The sequence below is a fragment of the Microtus oregoni genome, unplaced genomic scaffold, assembly GCF_018167655.1.
Source record: "Microtus oregoni isolate MIOR12 unplaced genomic scaffold, Mior012 000079F_ref0000094, whole genome shotgun sequence".
NCBI classification, from domain to species: Eukaryota; Metazoa; Chordata; class Mammalia; order Rodentia; family Cricetidae; genus Microtus; species Microtus oregoni.
Genome location: NW_024544537.1, coordinates 5,027,365 through 5,046,781, shown reverse-complemented (window position 1 = coordinate 5,046,781; position 19,417 = coordinate 5,027,365). Strand labels below are relative to the sequence as shown.

The 19,417-nt window shown below is 40.1% G+C and overlaps 1 protein-coding gene across 1 annotated transcript; it reads right to left on the bottom strand.

Moving 5' to 3' along the window:
- Positions 1 to 235: 235 nt before the first annotated feature.
- On the bottom strand, positions 236 to 18,584 carry LOC121441604 (serine-threonine kinase receptor-associated protein-like). Its single transcript, XM_041642813.1, has 3 exons — positions 18,463 to 18,584; positions 6,597 to 6,700; positions 236 to 1,467 (listed from the first exon to the last, which is right to left on the bottom strand). Exons 1-3 carry the CDS (start codon positions 18,582 to 18,584, stop codon positions 419 to 421), a joined length of 1,275 nt encoding a protein of 424 aa, XP_041498747.1. The 3' UTR covers positions 236 to 418.
- Positions 18,585 to 19,417: the final 833 nt, after the last annotated feature.

Sequence of the window (19,417 nt, the reverse complement as noted above, 5' to 3'; positions counted from 1 at the left end):
AATGAAAGAGACCAAACCAGTTACTTTATCGTGTAAATCCTCTTCTTCCCAACGAAGAGAAAAAAGACGTTCTGCTTTAAGGGAAAAGTCACAAAAATAGGCCAATATATTTTTCTTCTCCATAACATAAACAGCTACAAGAAATGTAAGTGTAAAATGTAAATTGTATGTTGGCTTGCTCATTCAAGACAGCAGGCTGTGGCACTACATGAGCATTACCCTCCTGCATGCACCTCATACACACAGCTACTTTCACTCACAGGAACACCCAGTAGTTGTTCGTGCACTGGAGCTAATTCATATTCCCCAATATTTTCTGCCTTCCTTGCCACAGGCAGAGAGTCACTCTGAAGGCTGATGCTTTTCTCTGCTTGTTTAGTCCATAAACTATATGGCACCTATGGCACACTGCTGATGCTCAGGCCTTAACTTCAGGAGTTGAAGAATAGATGGAATCTGAATTCTGTGAAGCAATTTCTTCCAGCTCCTCTTCCGCTGTTTCTTGAAAATCGACCTTTGGCTTTGCCAGTTCCCCGCTGTCTTCCTCAGGAAGCACGCATTTCCAAAGACCATAGGTTTTTCCTTTTACAGTTTGCCACAATCTCAATGTCCCATCTTCAGAACCACTGGCATAGAGTTCACCATCAGGACTAAACCTCACACAGTGAATGGGGCCAAAGTGACCATTGTAGGATTCTAATTCTTCTCCACTATTGTAGTCATACTTATACAGTTTAAAGTCTTCTTCACCTGCAACAAGAAATTCCTTCTCAGGATGAAGAGACGCGGAATTGATGGTTGCAGGAGCTTCAAAGGATTTAATTGGCTCCAGACTTACTGCACTATGAAAAGCAATAGTCTGCCCATAAGTGAGAACCAGGACCTCTCCCTCAGGGATATATTCCATGCTGCTAACAGACATGTTAAAATTCACAGATTTCACTTCAGTCATTGTAGCATGATCCCAAAGACGAACAGTTTTATCATCAGCTGAAAGAATCTGTTTATTCTCGCTGCACCAAAGAGCCTTTTTAATACCGGAAGTGTGACCACTAATTTCCTTAGGTTCTGCCTCAGGTTTGTTCAAGTCATATATGCGCAGCAGTTTATCCTGCCCCCCAGTTAACAGGTAGTTGCTCTCCTGTGTGAAATCCACAGTCTTGACAATGTGCTTATGAGCCAGGGTCATCAATTCATCTCCCGTGACAGCATCCCACACTTTGGCTGTGAAATCTGCAGCTGCTGTGGCAGCTTTGGTGGCATCTTTATTCAACGTTGCACCCCAAACACCACCTTTATGACCCAAAAATGTTCCAATCCAGTCTCCTGTATCTCCCTGGCGGAGCATAGGTTTGCCATCTTTACAGGCACTGATCAGAAAATAACCATAAGGCATGATGCCGCTGAAGGCCAAGTCCACCACGGGCCTCGTGTGGCCGGAGCAAGTGAGCAGCGTCTGCCTCCTGGCTATGGCGGAGGCGAGCAGGGTGACGCGAAGCGCAGACCGCGTGTGTCCTTCTCCTAAGCCTGCTGAGGCGCCCCTCACTCACACCGAGGCCAGCTTGGGAGTCTCCTCGGGGCAGCCAAGGGAGGGAGGGAGAGGGAGGGAGGGAAGAGGGGAGGGGAGCGCCGCGGAGCCAGTCTGCCGCCACCCACCCTCTACACGGGTAGCGGCAGGAAGTCTAAAGCATGTTGTTAAAAGAAAAATTCAGAGTTTCTCTCATGTCAAGAGCCATCTGCTATAGGACAAAAAGAAGAAAGGATTTAAAAAAATTACTTTCTTCATAACTATTTTTGTCTCTATAGTACATTTCATTGAATATATATGTCTGTATAAAAAATGTTGAAGTTTTCTACAATGAAGAGTGAATTTTCCTGCAGTAATCTTTGAAGTTTCCAGGAAGAAAATGGTTCCCTCATAACAAAAACTTCCCTTGGTTGATATGACATCCTGATACTGATAAGGCTACAATAGGACCTGTGTTTTGGGTACCAAATGCTCAAGATTTTTCCAAATTTGTTAGCTGAAATGGTGCATTTTTTACAATGTTCTGGCCAGAACTCCAAATAGAAACCTCAGTAAAACCCTACCAAATACTCAGTGACCATTTGCAATTACAGCAGACAGTAATCTTCGAGCTTAACCATCATTTTATTTTCAAGGATCCCATAGAAAGAACATCACACCTGTGACAAATGGAAGTAATTCTAGAAGATGACATCCCCTTTCCCAACAAAGTTTGTCTTCAGGATTAGGGACATCATTTAGGGGATGATTATAATTTGTATAGAGTTGGGGATTGGGGTGAAATTTTGTAGGCTCAGGGATCTCTTTGGGAAAAAAGGGGAAAAGTGGATAGAATAATAGTGTAAGCTTACATTATTAAGTGAGCTTACTCACTTAATAATGAGTAATAGAGTTAATACTTGTGAGGTATTATTTATAGATAATTTATATTGATATATATTTTTATATATTGATACAAACTTAAATTATATTGAATATGTTCCTATTTTTATCCACCATATTTGTATACCTAGGCAAAGTTATTTTGTCATATTGTATACATGCATGCTTCTACCTCTGATTAAAACATTTTTATAAATTGTTGCAATTTTAGGATATATTTATCATATTTCAAAGTACATTTCTAACTCTGATGAAGATACTTATTCATTGTTTACATTTTGAGGTAATTGTTTTTATTTGTTGCACAGCTGTTTATTGTATAATATTCTAATATAAAGTGTTAGTCTTTAAGCTATTAGGTATTAAGAATTATAGATCAATAGTCATCTACGTTTGTCATACTTATAGTTAGACTAATCAGGTTCTTTAGCCACATAAAGATTGTATTCTGCATAGATAGGTAATATTCAACCACTTCAAAGAACTGTAGAATATGAGATTTAAATAACTTAGGTTTCTGTTGAAGTGAGACATGATTGTTCCTGGCACCTCCCCTTTTGGTTGAAATAAGAGAGTTCTAAGTCTAATACAAATTATATACAGTATGAACAAATATATTAATAAATTATCCTATCCTAATGAGTTTAAGTCTTGTATAATAAATAAATTGGTCAAGTCATGAGAGGAAATTAACTACATCTATCTAGACTTCAACCTCATCGAAGATCTGAGAAAGGAAATAATATTACTTGTGTAAGCAGGAAGTGTTATCAAGCAACTTCCAAAATGTACAACAAATGATGGAGACAACTGGCTACCTGGGCAATCGCCCAAAGTCTCATTTGCAATGTTGAAGCAACTAACTTTGGTTAAGTCCTAGAATAACTGATAGACCATTTTCAGAGTCAGGGAATTTTTCAAAACTATCTTATACTGTCCTGGCAAGGTTTAGCACTTTTTTTCTTGTGTCCTGCTTATCAATTTCTGGATACCATGTACCTTGTTAGTGATTGAGGCTTGGGCAGTTCTTGCCCAAAGGCCAGCTTTGCCAAGAAGTAAACAAGCTCCAAGTGGAGGGTCTTCGGTGCACAGCATTCTCTTGGGAATAGATTGGTCATGCCAAGAGCAATTGTGTCTCACTTCAACAGAACCCTAAATTATTTAAATGACATATTCTACACCTGGAGTTGTGAAGGTCCAAGGAGAGAGAGAAAGAAATGACTCAAATTCTGAGAAGTGGTGTATGGAATATACTGTGATTGGCCTGGAGAGGGTGATCTTGAGAGCCTCCAGTGTGAATTCAGCTGCTGGTCCTAGAGCACTTAAACATGGCTTCCATCCACAGATGGTGAGGCCAGCTCTATTTGAAGGCCCAACCTGTTGGGTTATAACTCCTGTGGCCACTCCTGACCTCTCATCTGTATAAAAGTGGTAAGGTCTTGGGGGTCTGGAAGATGAAAAGCAGAGGCTGTTAAAGGGGCATCTTACAGTAGAGAAAAGTGGCAGTGGAAATGCCTGGGTGAGTAAGAGGCCCTGTGTGGGTTTCTCTGGGTGCCTGCTACAGAGGCTTGGCTTTAATAGCAAAGTTAGGGAAACAATAACAAAAGAAACCTAGCGGACCCAAAAAAATGAGAGAATTTGAGCTGCTGTGTTTGGTTTGGGGTTTGTAAATTCTGCAGGGCCTGGGACCTGTCAGAGATCAGGGTCTTAGATCCCAGGCTGAATTGAACACCCAAATATACCACCTTGGGAAAGCACAGCTGAGCCTTAACTGGTGAGACACAATATTCCAGGGATATAAGGAAGTTTAAGAGTTTAAAGGTGGCCTGTTGGGACAGAGACAATATAGGGCTGTAGAGGAGATTATCAATGTACTGGAGAAGCATGCTAGGACCAGTGTAATCAATTATGAAAATGCTGCAGAATCCCTGGTTGCAGCAGGCAGCAAAAACACTGCAGGTCTCCAAGCAGTGGCAGCGGGCCATGTGGTGGCAGGTAGCAGGCCCTAAGAGCAGCCAATCCCAGGAAGGGATGGCTGCAGGTCCCTCAGCTGTGGCTGGCCCCATGCAGGGAGACACAGGGTGAGCAAGAGATAGACATGGATAGGCACGCCATGCAGAGTGAGGTTGGATATTTATTTTGTGTTTATGGAAGGGGGAGAAGGGGAGGAGTGGAGAGAGAGAGAAGAGAGAGAGAGAGAGAGAGAGAGAGAGAGAGAGAGAGAGAGAGAGAGAGAGAGAGAGAGAGAGAGAGAGAAAGAAGGGGAAAGGGGAGAAGTGGGGAGAGGCAGAAGCTCCCTCTTTGAGAGGGAGACAGAAAAGAGAGGGAACTCAGGCTGGAGGCTGAAGATCAGCCTGTCTCAGCAGACAGGGGGGGAGTGGGCATGGCTTGTCTCTTAAAGAGACAGAACAGATCATTACATTCTCATCTCATTTATATAATAAAAAGGTGGGAGGTTAGACACCACAGATTAAAGGAATTGGGTTGGCGGGTTCTCAAGACTTCTTCCTGCTTATTTGTGGGTATCATCTTTGGGGGAACCTGAGAAGGCTGGGTGCTGGTCACAACCTGGCATAGCTGGTCTCTTTGCTCCTGTCTGGTGTTTGTGATATGGAAATGTATGGTGTCTCTTACACCTTTTTAAGGTATTGGCAGAACAGAAGACAAAGTTATATTAAGGGAAAAAGTTTTTTAGGACCAGGGAATTGAGAGGGGTGTATCTGAACTGTTTAAGGTGGATCTTTCAATTCAGCTCCCTGGAACTCACAAGAATTCTTTGTGTTTATAAGAACAGAAGTTGTAGACATATACATTGTATAAACAGTAGCATATTTATCTCAGAATGACTGTTACAGATATTTTTTTGCATAATGAAAAATATTTTTAAGATTATGGAAATCAGTGTGAAAGAGAAATTTTATAACTTGTATTTGTCCTCACACCTTTATAACTTGCAGGTCTTGTATTTGAATTTTACTGAAATTTGTTTGGTATGGTTGTCCTTTTAAACTGAAAAAAAACTACTCATCTGTCAAACTGCATCAGCAATCTTTGAGAAGAATAAAATTTTAGTTGAGTTACTGATTAAAAAATGACAAAATGACAGAGAACTTATTTTGTTGGCACCTAGAGCTATTCTTCAGGGTCCTCCATGGTCGCTGAAGGTTGTATTTGCTTTCTGCTGTCTAGTACTGGGCCTACCATGGTCCAGAAGATCCTGTGGGCTAAGAAATCTATAGCAAGAAAAGCCTACCTTGACCTGAGCAGCTAGGCTGTCAATTCCAGTAATTCTGTACATGTCAAGTGATCTTCAGTTTAGATGAAAGGTAGTTTTTCCCAGTGGTCAGCACTTGGCAGTTGCATTGAATTGTAGATGGACATTGTTGTATGCCCATTTGTCTTCTGTCTTCTTTAGAGGAAGTAGAGTGTCACTAAGATCCAACCTGTCTCTTTTTGTTATGAAAAGTTTTTAATGATTAAATATTTAAATGCCATATTTCCTAGATTTCTGAGCAGTTGAGGGCTGGTTATTAGGTGCAGCTACAGTATAGAATCTGCCTGGAGGGCTGGGTCTGAGCTTGACTCTATTGGCTCTCAACAGGTAAGATTTACACTCATAAAAAAGACAGAAAGAAGAAAAAACTGCTTGCAATAGAAGGTTAATAGAACTGACAATAGTAGAGAACATCTTAATATATTTTAAATGAGGGTTGGATTAAATATAAAGTATTTTTGTAAGAGATTTAAAAGTACATACCAGTTTAAAACATGAGACTTATTGTTTTTGTAGTCTGAAATGAGATGCAATGAACAATTGTAACATTAAGCATAGGTGCATTTAAGTTACATGTATGAACACACACACACACAGAGTGAATTGGGCAAAGTGAATGATCTTGGTGAACCCCACCAAAGGCATGCCACTGCGCAAAACTCATGCAATAGAGTCAACAAGAGGAATTTAGTCAAAAAAAAAAACATAAGTAAACTGGGGGACGAGGTAGGGTATACTTCAGTAAAGATGGGAGAACTTGGTCACCTGACCTGGCTCTCAGTTAAGATTGTTGTAAGATCACACATGTAACAGAGTTAACACTGGGGAACCAGAGAGGGAATACCTCAGTTGATGACTGAACTTGGTCACATGACCTGGCTTTCAGCCAAGGTGGTGCCAAAGTCACCTGACCCCAGTCAAAATGGTAGCAGTCACATGTTGCGTATAAAAGCCACAGTTTTTGAGCTGCAGTGATTTTAAGCTTAATAAGAGATGGAAAAGCCATCGTTTCTGAGCTGCAGAGATTTTAAGATTAATAAGAGAAATATAGAGGCATGATCCACCCTGTGGATGAGCCAACATCCCACAAGCTGCAGAGGGGAGCAAAAGCCTGGAATTGAAAAAAAATTAAGCTGCCTTGTGGATCTGACCAATCTTGTTGACAGTAGTGGCAGGGAAAGTTTGAGAAAACACTTTCCATTTGCCTGTGTGCTCACAGTAGTTAGAAAGCTCCCATAAAAGTGGAGCTGGAGGGACACCAGCAAAGTGAAGGTAAGAGCTGAAGAAGTGGGGCATTAAGGCTTGTGGTTTTAGGTCCCCTAAAAGTCATCCATCCCATGGATGGTTTGCTACTCACAGCTGAAACTGTGAAAACCCATGAAATTGGTGACACCACAAGGCCTATAACAGGATGTTTCCCCTATAGTCAGGGTGTAAATTGGAACAAACACTCCAGGACCCATGGGAGGGCATACCCTGACCCACGGGTGGGCTGCTATTGCCTGACTGGATGCAGTCATGGTGGCTTGGAAACCAGAGACCAGAGGCTGCTCTTAGCATCCTTTTATGGTGAGGGTAAAAAGAAAAAAAAGAAAAAAGAAAAAAAAGAGAGAAAAACTGAGGGACCCTGGGCCCCGAGTCAAATGCACCACACAGATTGTACAGTGGGAAGACTGACCCCAGGTCAGTCCAGTCACAATTTTAGCTAAGGGAAGCAATCCAGAAATGCATTTCAGCAAAGGGCCTTGAAGACTGTGGTTGGGGGCAGTCCCCTCATTTCTAGGAGCACCAGAGGATTGCCGGAGCTCCATGGTCAATTTCTTGTGTTTGGAGAAACAGTTAAGCTGATCAGAATGGGGGAAACTCACCAATTGAAGCCAGTGGTATGAGTAGAAATCACACTCAGGCATATGGAACACAGGGTTGTTGCGGAAAAAAAAATACCTTGTTCAGGATCCCAACCCCAGGAAAGGGACTCAGGGCAGGAGAGCCTCCTGAGTGTTTCAGCACCAATGTAATGGATTATTAAAAATTATTAAAAATGCTGCAAGATCCCTGGTGGCAGCAGGCATCAGAAACACTGCAGGTCCCCAAGCAGTGGCAGCGGGCCATATGGTGGCAGGCAGTAGGCCCTAAGAGCAGCCAGTCCCAGGCAGGGACAGCTGCAGTTCCCTGAGCTGTGGCTGGTCCCGGGCAGGGAGACACATGGTAGGCAAGAGGCAGAGATATGGATAGGCATGCCATGCAGAGTGAGGTTGAATATTTATTTAGTGTTTAGGGAAGGGGGGAGAAGGGGAGAAGTGGAGAGAGAGAGAGAGAGAGAGAGAGAGAGAGAGAGAGAGAGAGAGAGAGAGAGAGAGAGAGAGGAGAAAAGGGAGATAGAAGCTGCCTCTCCAAGAGGGAGACAGAAAAAAGAGAGATTCAGGCTGGAAGGCTGGAAGCTGAAGTTTGTGAGATTTGAGCCACAGCTTGGACAAAGAAATGGGGGCTGTCCCAAAAATCCTGAGGGAGAATAGTCCATGTAAACTGTCTGGGGAACTGGGAGTCAGAGCCCTCCCAGGGAAAGACAAAGAGGAAGTATGAGTCAGGGTGTAAAGGGACAGTGAAGAAGCATCTTTTAGGTTCAGAACAGTAAAGAAAGAGGTGACAGGAGGGATTTTAAATAGGATATTTGATGGGTTGTTAACTATTGGGTGAATTGGAATAACTGCCTCATTTATGAGGCAGAGGTCTTGAACCAAACAATAAGTGCCAGAGGACTTACTCATGGGAAGGATGGAAGTGGTGCAAGGCAAGTTGACATGATCTCCCAGAGGCAGTGTTTTCTAAATGTAGAAGAACAGAGAATAACTTTCAGCACATAAACATATAAACAAAGGGCCTATATAGTTGTGCATATGTGACTTACTTCTGTTCATTTTTGAAAAGAAGACTTAGGGAACAGCCTCATTGTCACTGAATATGTGGTTAGTCTACTAGAAAAAAAAATGGTGAGAAGAAAGTGTGACTACTCTGGAGAGGCTATGGTTGTCAAAGTGAGTATGGTCCTAAAGCAGCTGAGAATATCTCAACCAAGTAGAGGTGCAGGGTAAGCAGGTATGACTAGGAAAGAATGAGCAAAGAATAGCCCTGCAAAAATCCTGGCAAGTGGCAGAGCCTTAAGTGGGAAGGAGTGGGTCTCCCATGACTGAAATTTGTGAGGGGAATGTAGTGCCCAAGTGAGATGTTAAAACAGAGTAGGTAGCTCCTATGTTCTAAAGAAAAATAATGGAATTGCCCGCTACCTGCAGCATTACCCTTAGCTCTGAGAGGGTGATAGGAATCACCAAGTCTGGGCTGCATCAATACTTTACCAGGCCGAGTAGTTTGAAGGCTGGCACAGTCTCACTTGCCAATGTTGGTGAGGCTGGACCTCCCTAGTGTGGCATAGAGGATGAGCCCACATAGGTGCATTGTGGTTTCCAGTGTCCAGGCTTGTGGAAGATAGGGCATGGCTTTATAGGCAGCAGAGGCCCAGTGCAATATTGTACCAAATGGCCATTTAGGCCACATTTATAGCAGGTTCCTGACGAGGTTATCTTATGCAGTACTCTGGAAAGAGCCTTGTGGTTGACTTCCCTTTTTCCTCTGTTGGGGGTTCTGGTGGCCTCAGGGCAGCTGCTAGGGCTTGGGCTTGTAGCATTGCTGCCTGTTGTAGCCTTGTTTGTCGGGAGGACTCAGCTACCTCTTCTTGAGCACTAAAAACTATAAAGGCCATTTCCACCAATTTCTGTATGGGGGTTTGGGGACTCTACTCAACCTTTTATTTTTTATTTTTTTTCTAATATCTGGTGCTGACTAATAAATAAAATGGGTAACCAGGGCCGTGGTTCCCACTTGAGAGGCTGGGTCCAGTCTAGTATACTAAACAACTGTCTCTTGTAATTGGTTTAAAAATGGTTGAGTTTTTGTCAGCTAGCTGTGTGATCTCCCAGAGTTTGTCAAAATTAACAGCTTTTTCTGAAACCATCTCCATACACAGAAGGAGGGAGAAGATAATAATGTTCAACCTCTGTCAGCCCTTTTGGCCTGGTTGATAATCCCAGTATGGTTCTGTGGCTGGCACAGCCATCTCCCCCATAGAGACTGTATTGTCTACTAGGTGGGCCTGGTTTGCATACTGTCTAGCTTCTGTCTGAATTTTACTTTGCATTTTAGGATGCAAATGAGAGTAGAGGCCTGAATGACATAGAAATTATGCCAAGTTAAATTGCAGGCCTGGAACAAATAGTGAAACTTTTTAATATAAACAGAAGGATTAGCAGAGAAGAAACCCAACCACTTTTCTATTTGAGAGTGGTCTGGAAGAGAGAGGGATCCTGGACTTTAATAACACCATCAGGCTCGCTAACTCCTGGAGTGGGCAGAGCAGGGCAGGGTTATTGGGAGACCTGGTATGAGAGGAGACAGAGAGGATTGGGAGGGTTTATTTAGGTCAATGTGTAGAAGGAGTCCAAGAGGTTGGTTGTAGCATGAGGGGTAGGGAGAAGGTGTCTGAGGAAGGGGAGGGTAGGAAGGTGGGTAGGGAGGAGAAAGTTGGCCTTCAACCTTTTCTTTGGCTGAGGAGGGAGTGGGGAGGTGTGGAGAGAGGGAGGAATGTGGAGGATGTTGCTCCACAGGATGGGGTTGGGTAGTCACAGTTGGAGGGAGTAGGGGAGGGGCCAGTGTATCTGGGAGCATGATCATAGCAGAACTTTCAGGGTCCCAATTCTTAGATAGTCAGGAACCTGGAGGCTCTGTGACCCTAGTGACAAAAACTTGTACTGTAAGACACTGGCTACTAAGGGAAGGTTGGGAGTATAGCACCACGAGACCATGGACATACAAGAGTTTTGTCCACTTATCCCCATGTCAACAAAAATTTTCAAGGTCTTGGAGGATGGAAAATTCAAGAGTTTACTCCGGTGGTCATCATGTCCCATTATCATGGTCACATTGAGGCCAGATCTTAGTGCATAGTGAGATTAGCCATTCAGGACAGATGGTATTGGACAGTCCCAATTTATAAAGATTTTGTAGAAGACAGCCAGAGGCAGTAGAAGAACCGGCTTTAAATTGAAAAAGCCAATTTTACAAGTCTATATCAAATCTCAGGACTCAATGCCTTTCACAATGCATCCACCATGATAAAACTCTGGAGGCAAAAACAGAGGGGCATGAGAAATGCTTGGGCAAAATTCTCTAACCACACAATCGCACCTCAGCGATGACTGCCTCTCCACTTGTGAAGGGTGCCTGGCATGGACCATAGCTTACACAGATGTCCTGACAAACAACAAACGTAAATGTAAGGAAGCTCTGGGCCCTACAGGCATGTACTAGAAAAAAAGGGGGGGGGGGGGAGAACGCACCAAGATGAAGCAGATGTTATCCAGGCAGAGAGCGTGGGAGAAAAGGGCATTTTCCAACCCATAGCCCTGGGCCAGTGGGAAAAACAACTTCTCTCAGTGGGACCTCCAAATATTAAGTATTTTCTGACTGACAAACTTTTCCACCAACACAATTATCCCAATTAGACCAAATCAAACCAAATTAAAAAAATGTCCAGGTTTAACGGCTGTCATCACTCCTGGGTAGTCCCCAGAAAACATGGAGAGGGGAAAAGGGAGACACAAGTTCATTCTCTTGGGGACAGTAGTCTCTGGGAATGGTCTTGACCCTCTCTTGAGAGGGGTCACCATTTGGAGGGCTTTCTTGGAGCTGGAGTTTGGACTGAGGCAACTCCTAGGGAGGGAGCTTTGAAATGAACTTTTTAATCAACATTTCAAGATAGATGCCAGGGGGTGGGGTGAGGCTCCCCGAAATAAAAGAGACTATGGCAGGAAAACCAAATGTCAAAGGCCTCTTTGGGCTATCAAGTAAATCCAAGGTCAAATAGGATAACTTAATGAGACTCTAAATAAACAAGTTTGTAGATTTGGGAAATAGCATGCAAAAAGTTCCAGTACAGGAACATTTAATTAAATTGGTCTGCACTAACATGTGGTTAATTTAGACCCCCTTTCTGGGAATATAATTGCACCAAAATGATCTTAGAAGGGTATACACAGTTCTGTGACTCTAACAGCTGAAAATATTTTTTAAAAAAAGACAAAATTCCCACTTTAAATTCACAAGGTTAGAAATTCCAAAACTATAGCTAAAATTTGATTCCAAATGTTATTTATTTTCATCAAATGTTGCTTTGTATGACTCTGTATTACACATTGATACATATGTATAATATAAAATAAAGTGTGTTTAATGTATAATACCTTAAGTACATTATGGCATAAATTTGCTTGTTTTAAATATGATATACAAATACATGTCTAACTAAAATTGAATAAAAAATTCCTGTCAAAATGATACACCAATAGTAATGACATACTTTTCATTTCCTCCTTCAAATAATGCATTAAATGCAGTGTATTTCCAATATCACAACAGAGTATAAACGGGAGATAGCTATAGATTTCTGAGAAGAAATAAGTCTATGGGATAAAGAAGTAGTAAGAGGGAGCCAAAAAATTAGAAGATATATAGAGAGGGTAATGTCACCAACAAGAAATTTGATACTGTAATCAAAGTCTGATATAATTACTCAAAAAGTAAACATTTTATCTATATGTATTAAAGTATCATTGTTTGAAATATAAGCATGATTAATTAGCAAAAAGATAAAAATAAAAATCAATTCTTCCTGTCTATTGCCTTCCATGAAGCATGGGAAAAATAAGAGACAGGTACACACATTTAAAAATTTTCCAGTGCTATTGCTGGAGAGATGGCCCAGTGGCTAAGAACAGTAAGTGTTTTCACAGGAGACCTGGGTTCAATTCTTTCTACCCACACGACATCTCACTGTTGTCTGTAACTCTACCTCCAGGGGATTCAATACCTTCACACAGATATCCATGCAGGCAAGATAGCAATGTGAATAGTAAATAATAAAGAAAAACTCTTCAGTAGTAAAAATTAATTAAAACTGATACAAAAGTAGTGGCTGCATTGGGAAAGATGTGATTGCTCTTTCAGTATATCCAGTTACTTTCATTAAGGTAGCAAATACATGTAAAAAGAAGAAAAATTAAGAATGATTGAATTATTTTCATTAAGAAAGAAACCTATGTACAGTAAGGTATAATGCCATTATCTCAATAAGATATATTTTGTCCTGAGTCCTCACAATATGGGCTGACAGAAAGTATTCATAGTCCTTCCTTCTGCCAGTTTCCTCAGGTAGATGAAAAAAACCACATAAGCCAGTTTGTGTCCTCCCAGTCCCTGATGGCTGGCTGAGGACATTCACAGGTTCCATTATGATGAGCAAATATATGGTGGAGAAATGGGAGAGAAATGAGAGGCAGAATGGTTCATGTGCTGTTGAAAATTACATCACTGAAGAAGGTAGTGAGGAACGTGGCTAACCTGGGAGATCTACTTGCCACTCATTGCCAAGGAGACATCAGGGGCCAGGCTGCTATTGAGAACCATGTTTAAATCCATGACCTTATGACACCTGGAATCTGTGTTGATGTCTGTGGATCATGTTGTCACCACGGGATAGGCCTGTGGTCTTGGTTGTAATCTCTGTATTTGCTGGTGTCTGAAAATCATACCACCAGGACCATACCAGTCTGAGTTGTCTGTGCTGCCATAGGGGGCCATAGTGTTGTCCTGGCCTGGGCTACTACTGAGGGGCATGTCTGGGCCTGTGGCCCTACAGTAGCCCAGTTTTTAGTTGATATCAATTGCTCTGTTACCACGGAAGGCTGGGAGAATACCTGGGATCTGGTCAGTCAGCTGAGACCATACTGTTATTCATAAGCGATGTTGTCACTGGGTTGTATTAATTTTGGTGACCTGTACTTCCACTGGAGTAATGGTGACATTGGGCCTGATATATGGTCAAGGACCATATCTGTGTCATTGGTCCTCCTGAAGCTGGGGTCTGTGTTGATATTGATGCACTCTGTTTCCACGGGGGGTTATAGGAAACATTTGTATGAAAATCCAAGGACTGGACTTTGCCAGTCCCACCCTTCCCTGGCCTTGCAATACTTGGCCCTGCTCCTCTTTGGACACTGCACCGGGAGAGCTGGCCTGTGTACTTGGGAGAGATGGTTCCACCCATCACCATGGAAGTGGGACAGTTGGCACTAATCATGTGAGACTCAGAGATGTGGCTCTTCTGGTCACCTGAGAGTGACAATCCCATTGGTCTGGACTGGACATCTCAACTACCACCCAGACTCACACCTTGTGCCTTAGGGTTGGTCTATCCTAACATCTACCCCATGTATGACCTTCTGACTTTGAAAAGAGATGGATCCTAAAGAATGATAGATGTAGGATTCTCATGACTCAGGGCTACAGCAAGATATCCCAAAGGAGTTTAAGTCAAGCACAAATGATATTGGTGTACCAGAGGCCTTGAACCAGACCAAAGTCTCATTGCAATGAAGACTTGTGGGAAGGGCTAATGGGACACACGGGTATCCTGTGTGACACACCACAGCTCGCAATGCCAACAGGAAGAATGAGGAATTGCTGGAGAAATGGGGAAGACTGAAGAGTGAAATTTATCCTTTGTTCTCTTCTGCTTTTAACTTAATTTTTGGGAGTTTTCTTTTTTTTGCAGGGAGGTTGTAGGGTGAGGGATGGATATGGAGGGACTGGGAGGTGAGATTGTCATGTAGGATATGAAATTACCAAATAATCAATAAAGGATTATTTTTGCAGAAAATACTTTTCATCATTAGTACTAGTTCTCTGAGAGTTTACTTAGTCTTTATGTATTTTTTAGTTAATTAAACTGTGGAACATTCCTTTATACAATGTGAACATATGTCACTATGAGTGGTTTAATAAGGAAGCTGCCTGGCCTACAGCTAGGGAGGATAGAGTAGTGAGATGACCAGACAAAGATAATTTGGGGAAGAAGGAGCAGAAGTCTGAGATGTTGACAGCCAGACTCAGAAGAAGCAACTTGAAAAGTACATAAATGATATAAATGAGCCTGGGGCAGCACATAGATTATTAGAAATTGGCTAACTTAAGTTGTAAGCTAATTAAAAACAAGTCTAAAGTATCAGCTGAGCATTTATAATTAATACCAAGTTGCTATGGTTATGGGCATGGTATGGTTATGTTTGGAAACTGTCTGGCAAGACAGAAAAGTCCACCTACAAAGAACTAACATGATTTCATATCTCCAGAAAAATATGTGGGCTGGGAATACTTTCTTTTCCTATTTTCAACTGTGTTCATACCAAGCAAAACTAACTTATCTTTTAAATCATGAAATACTTTCCAAAAAACTTTTTTTTTGATTTTGTTTTTCGAGACAGTTTTTCTCTGTAGCTTTGGTGCCTGTCCCGGAACTAGCTCTTATAAGCAAGATCATCAACTTGTTTATTAACACTCATTTTATGCTTTGATACACTGTGCAAATATTATCAAGTCTGCCCATTTCTAGACAGTTCCCCATATTGCAAGACTTACCTTAAAATCATCCACCTAAGACTTCTCAAAGAATTACAAATAAACTTTCAAATTAACCCATTTTGATACATTACTAACACACTGTCAAGATGTTTTTATTGCAGTAAGTCTAAAAATGTAAACCACCTTGATTCACATGGATTTCTGGTAGTCTTTTAGAGAAAATGTTTAGCAAAATGTTCAAGCAGAACTTCTGAGTGATATTTGTTGTATGTTTGCTTATATTTTGGCATTCCATTGGGATTTGAGGATCCAGAAATAAATATGAGTCCTTGGTTTTCCAAGACGTGGATCCTAGAATAAATCATTTTGGATATGATGGATTTGTTAACCAAGTACTACTTTGCATTTTCCTTTTCTTTCATTATGGACACAATCCACATTGAGAAGTATTTCAGCTTTAAAACTATTTACTATTAAGGATCTCAGGCACACTAATTCACAAGACTATATATGTTAATGAATTTTCATCAGCATGATGAAATTCAAACAAAGAACAAAACACACATTTAGGCTTATACTTTCATTGTTACTTAGCTGGGCAGTTTGGAGTTCATAGTGAAAGTATTATGTTGAAGAAAGAAAGCTACTTATCTCATAATAGTCAGGAATTACCAAAATAAAGAAAGAATGGGCTTCAATCATTTCAAAAGCATGCCTCTGGTGACCCTTAAATGAGCATCATTTTCTAAAGGTGTCATTATCTCAATAGAACTATTTTGTAGTAACCTAGCCTGAATCACAGGAACACTAGGTAATATCTAAAATTCAAATATTAAGAGAGAGCTACACAGTTTTAGACATACTTGGCTTTATGCTATAGTTCATGGCCATAGAATGGCACATACTTGATGGGTCTGTAATGGATAACCCAGTCTCAGTAGCATTAAATTTTATCCAACTGATCAAATGTCATCAAGCTTGAGTCTATAAATTTTTATGGTAGATCCAAAAGTGTAGTATTTTAGAAAAACTGTACAATAAGACTCAGATTGTTATTGTTTTTACAGAAAAGTTAATGGTTCCTACATTTCAACACAGTTTTACTCAGTACTTAAAATAGTTAATCAGTCATAAATTTTAGACTTGAATTTATTCCTGTAATATATTCTAATTAACTGTAAGTGGAATAAATACCAGTTTTAAAGGCAGAACTAACTTCTTTCTAGTTCAAACTAGTGTGTTATATATCTAAAGAAAACATTAGCCTAAAAATGTTAAAAGCACTAAAGACAAAAACAAGTTTTATTCCTCTCACTGTCATAATATCTGCCTAAGATGTCAAAAGATGATTGCTGTAGAAGAAAGTTTTCCTGAAAATTATATATTTGATTAGATCTATGACATTTTCTTTGAAGATGCAATTCTACTCTAGTTAAATGTTAATTTCTGCGTAATTAAATGACAACTTAATGTCTTATATTTGGTATACTACACTCATTTATCTTCATTCCACATAGTTATAATTGATTTCATAATATTGAAAACTGTATTGTGATGTTCTAATTGAGAAAAAAATGACAGAAAATTTAAATAAGTTGCATTAAGTAGTCACATGTCTACTTCGAATTGAAGTCCATCTAGAATCAAAGTTGTTTTAAGTCTGTATCTAATGTTCTTCCTTCAAGTTAAGATATGGAAAACCACTTACTAAGAAAGGCATAGCAAAATTAAGACTGGTAGTCTATGGTAAGAATATAACAAAAGGTAATAATATATCCTTCACCTGAAATTGTCAATAATAATTTTTGTCATGATATCAGGGTTATCTCCTTGTGCTCATACTGTTCACCTTCCAGACATGCTTCTACTTTGAGGGAAGACAACACAGTAATCAGCACTTTCCATACCATTAAAATGATTAAGTGTAGAAATTTAAAAGTTGAATATGATGATAATAATCGAAAAAATTAGATTATTAAAAGATTTAGGAAAATCATTTTCAGAATACATATTGACAAACTAAAACTTTCCACTCGGTCAAAGAAGATAACTATGATTTTTAACACAGAATATTCTCAAAAGATAATACATATGTCATCAAATACAGAGAAATTTTAGTTGTAAAATCTCAGTTTCACTGCTTTATTATCTTAGAAATTTCAACACCAAATCTGTACTTCAAAATCTGCTTCAAATAGATTATTACCACCCCATGGAAAACCAATTTTGGATGTAGATTGTATAAATAGACATATACGTGTTCTATATGCAATTATTTAATATAATCATATATAATATTTTAAGACAAATATCTAAATATTTGCCTGTTCACACACGTAGTTGTAATATTGAGAGGGTGAGTTAGAAGAAAAGACTATCAATACATGTATTTTTTTCTTTTGATTCTAGCCAGGCATTTGGTACTAGCTGCTTTAATCTTTAAGTTTGTCAGCATAACATTTGCATTCACATATGTTACTATAAAATCAATAAAACCTGCCATTTCCAGAATTTCTATCACTGGCAAAAGTTTTTTTTCTGAGATTTTTACTTGAGTATTTTTATTTTACTTTGCATGTGAGTTGTGTGGCAAGAATTTTATTGAGCTGTTGCAATACACGTGACTACTCACTCCATAGTGAGTCGATGACAAACTAAAGTATGGATACTATCAAAGTTTACCTTAATAAATTGCTAAGTTTTATTGGAGTTACTTCCAGAAATTCAGAGAAAGTTTTCCTCACAAGATCAGAAATGATTTAAAAGCAACTGCATCATCAAAGCTCATCCAAGCACAAGTGACAGTTCATGAAAAGAGGCTAATTGGAGCAAACTGTACATCCAGTAGGCAGTTTAACAGGTTGGAGAATGTCCTTTCCAATGTACTCAGTTGGTTTAAACCTCTTCCAGGGAGCTCAGCTTGGTTTCTCTTTCATCTAGGCAGGTGGTCTGGTCTCAGAATCTACTTTCCTCTTTATATGGTTATTCTTGAGAAGAGAGAATAAAGAATCCCATCAGTTTCAGGAATTTCTGGAATTTATTTTGAGTTATTTATCTCCTGGCTTAACGAGCTTCCCTAAAGGATGGGATGTTTCAGTCTTGGAAGAAATAGGTATACAAAAACATGATCTCATTCACACATGCACATATATCACAGCTCACATATGGAGGACAGAGGACAACTCATGGAGATTTATTTTCTCCAAATAAGTACTAGGGAACCAAAACAGACTTGGTGACAGGCTTCTTTACCAGCTAAATCATCTTTTGTATTCCAACAAATTGACACCCATGTGGCCATTGTCCATACCATTGCCAGTCCTTATCCAGGTTGCCATGGCTTTCTTCCATTCCTTCGAAGCCGAACTGCATTCCAGTAGCTGAACTACTGCTCTGGCATGCAGCTGCACATGTTTTGGCTGTCCCCCCCATGCCGCAGCAAATTGACAATTTCTAGCTAGCCCTTGTTCGCATGGTTTGATCCCACCCACTAAGTGACTAACTTACTGCTGCCCATGGCTTTTTGCCAAAACTCCTTAATGGCTTCTCTGGTATCTCCCAGGCCTGCTCTGATCAGGTCCAACTCTGACTCTGGGAGCAGGGCTGTTCCAGCTTGTGTTCCCACTTCAGATCTGCAAATGTATGGCCTGAGCTCTGACCAGTAACCTTGCATTTAGTGACTGCCTGTAATCTCTGGGCTCCTTGATATTCTGCTCAACTCAAACTTTCTCCATATATGGATATACTGCTCTTAAGTAATTAACTAAATTTTGTAATTATTATGTCTTAGGAAATTCAGGTATTGATCTAAGACCTGTATTACTGTCACAACTTTGATACCTGCTGACCAATAAAGATTATTACAACTACAACAATTTTCTGAAAATTATAACAGAGTTAGTTTGGTTAATAAATAAATTTCAAAATTATAAACCAACCTCAATATAATTGCAGACAATATCACCATCCAAGAATTTAACAACATTTTTTACTACTATGGATGGGATTCTTCAATAGTTATATGGGCTACCTTATACATATAGTTTTGTGATTTAATATTTAGCATTGTTTTTCATGTTATTCATAAAGAAATTGTTTGATAACAGGGTCAAGAATGAGAAACTTTTAGGAAAAATACAGTCTTTAACTGGAAGGATTCACACTATTTTAAAGGATAATCGTGATTTGACAGGCATAATTCAATCCATGTCAATGGGTTATGAAACCTCACAAAAGAGTACTGATAGATTATCTGAGAAAATTCA

What these genes read in the sequence shown, in the direction of transcription:
- LOC121441604 (XM_041642813.1), bottom strand. Translation starts at nt 18,584, where the DNA reads ATGGGGGGGACAGCCAAAACATGTGCAGCTGCATGCCAGAGCAGTAGT. An exon ending in CTGGATAAGGACTGGCAATG is followed by an intron (nt 6,701 to 18,462) that starts GTATGGACAATG and finishes AAATCTCTGCAG; the next exon opens with CTCAGAAACGATGGCTTTTC. An exon ending in CTGCTACCATTTTGACTGGG is followed by an intron (nt 1,468 to 6,596) that starts GTCAGGTGACTT and finishes CCTCCGCCATAG; the next exon opens with CCAGGAGGCAGACGCTGCTC.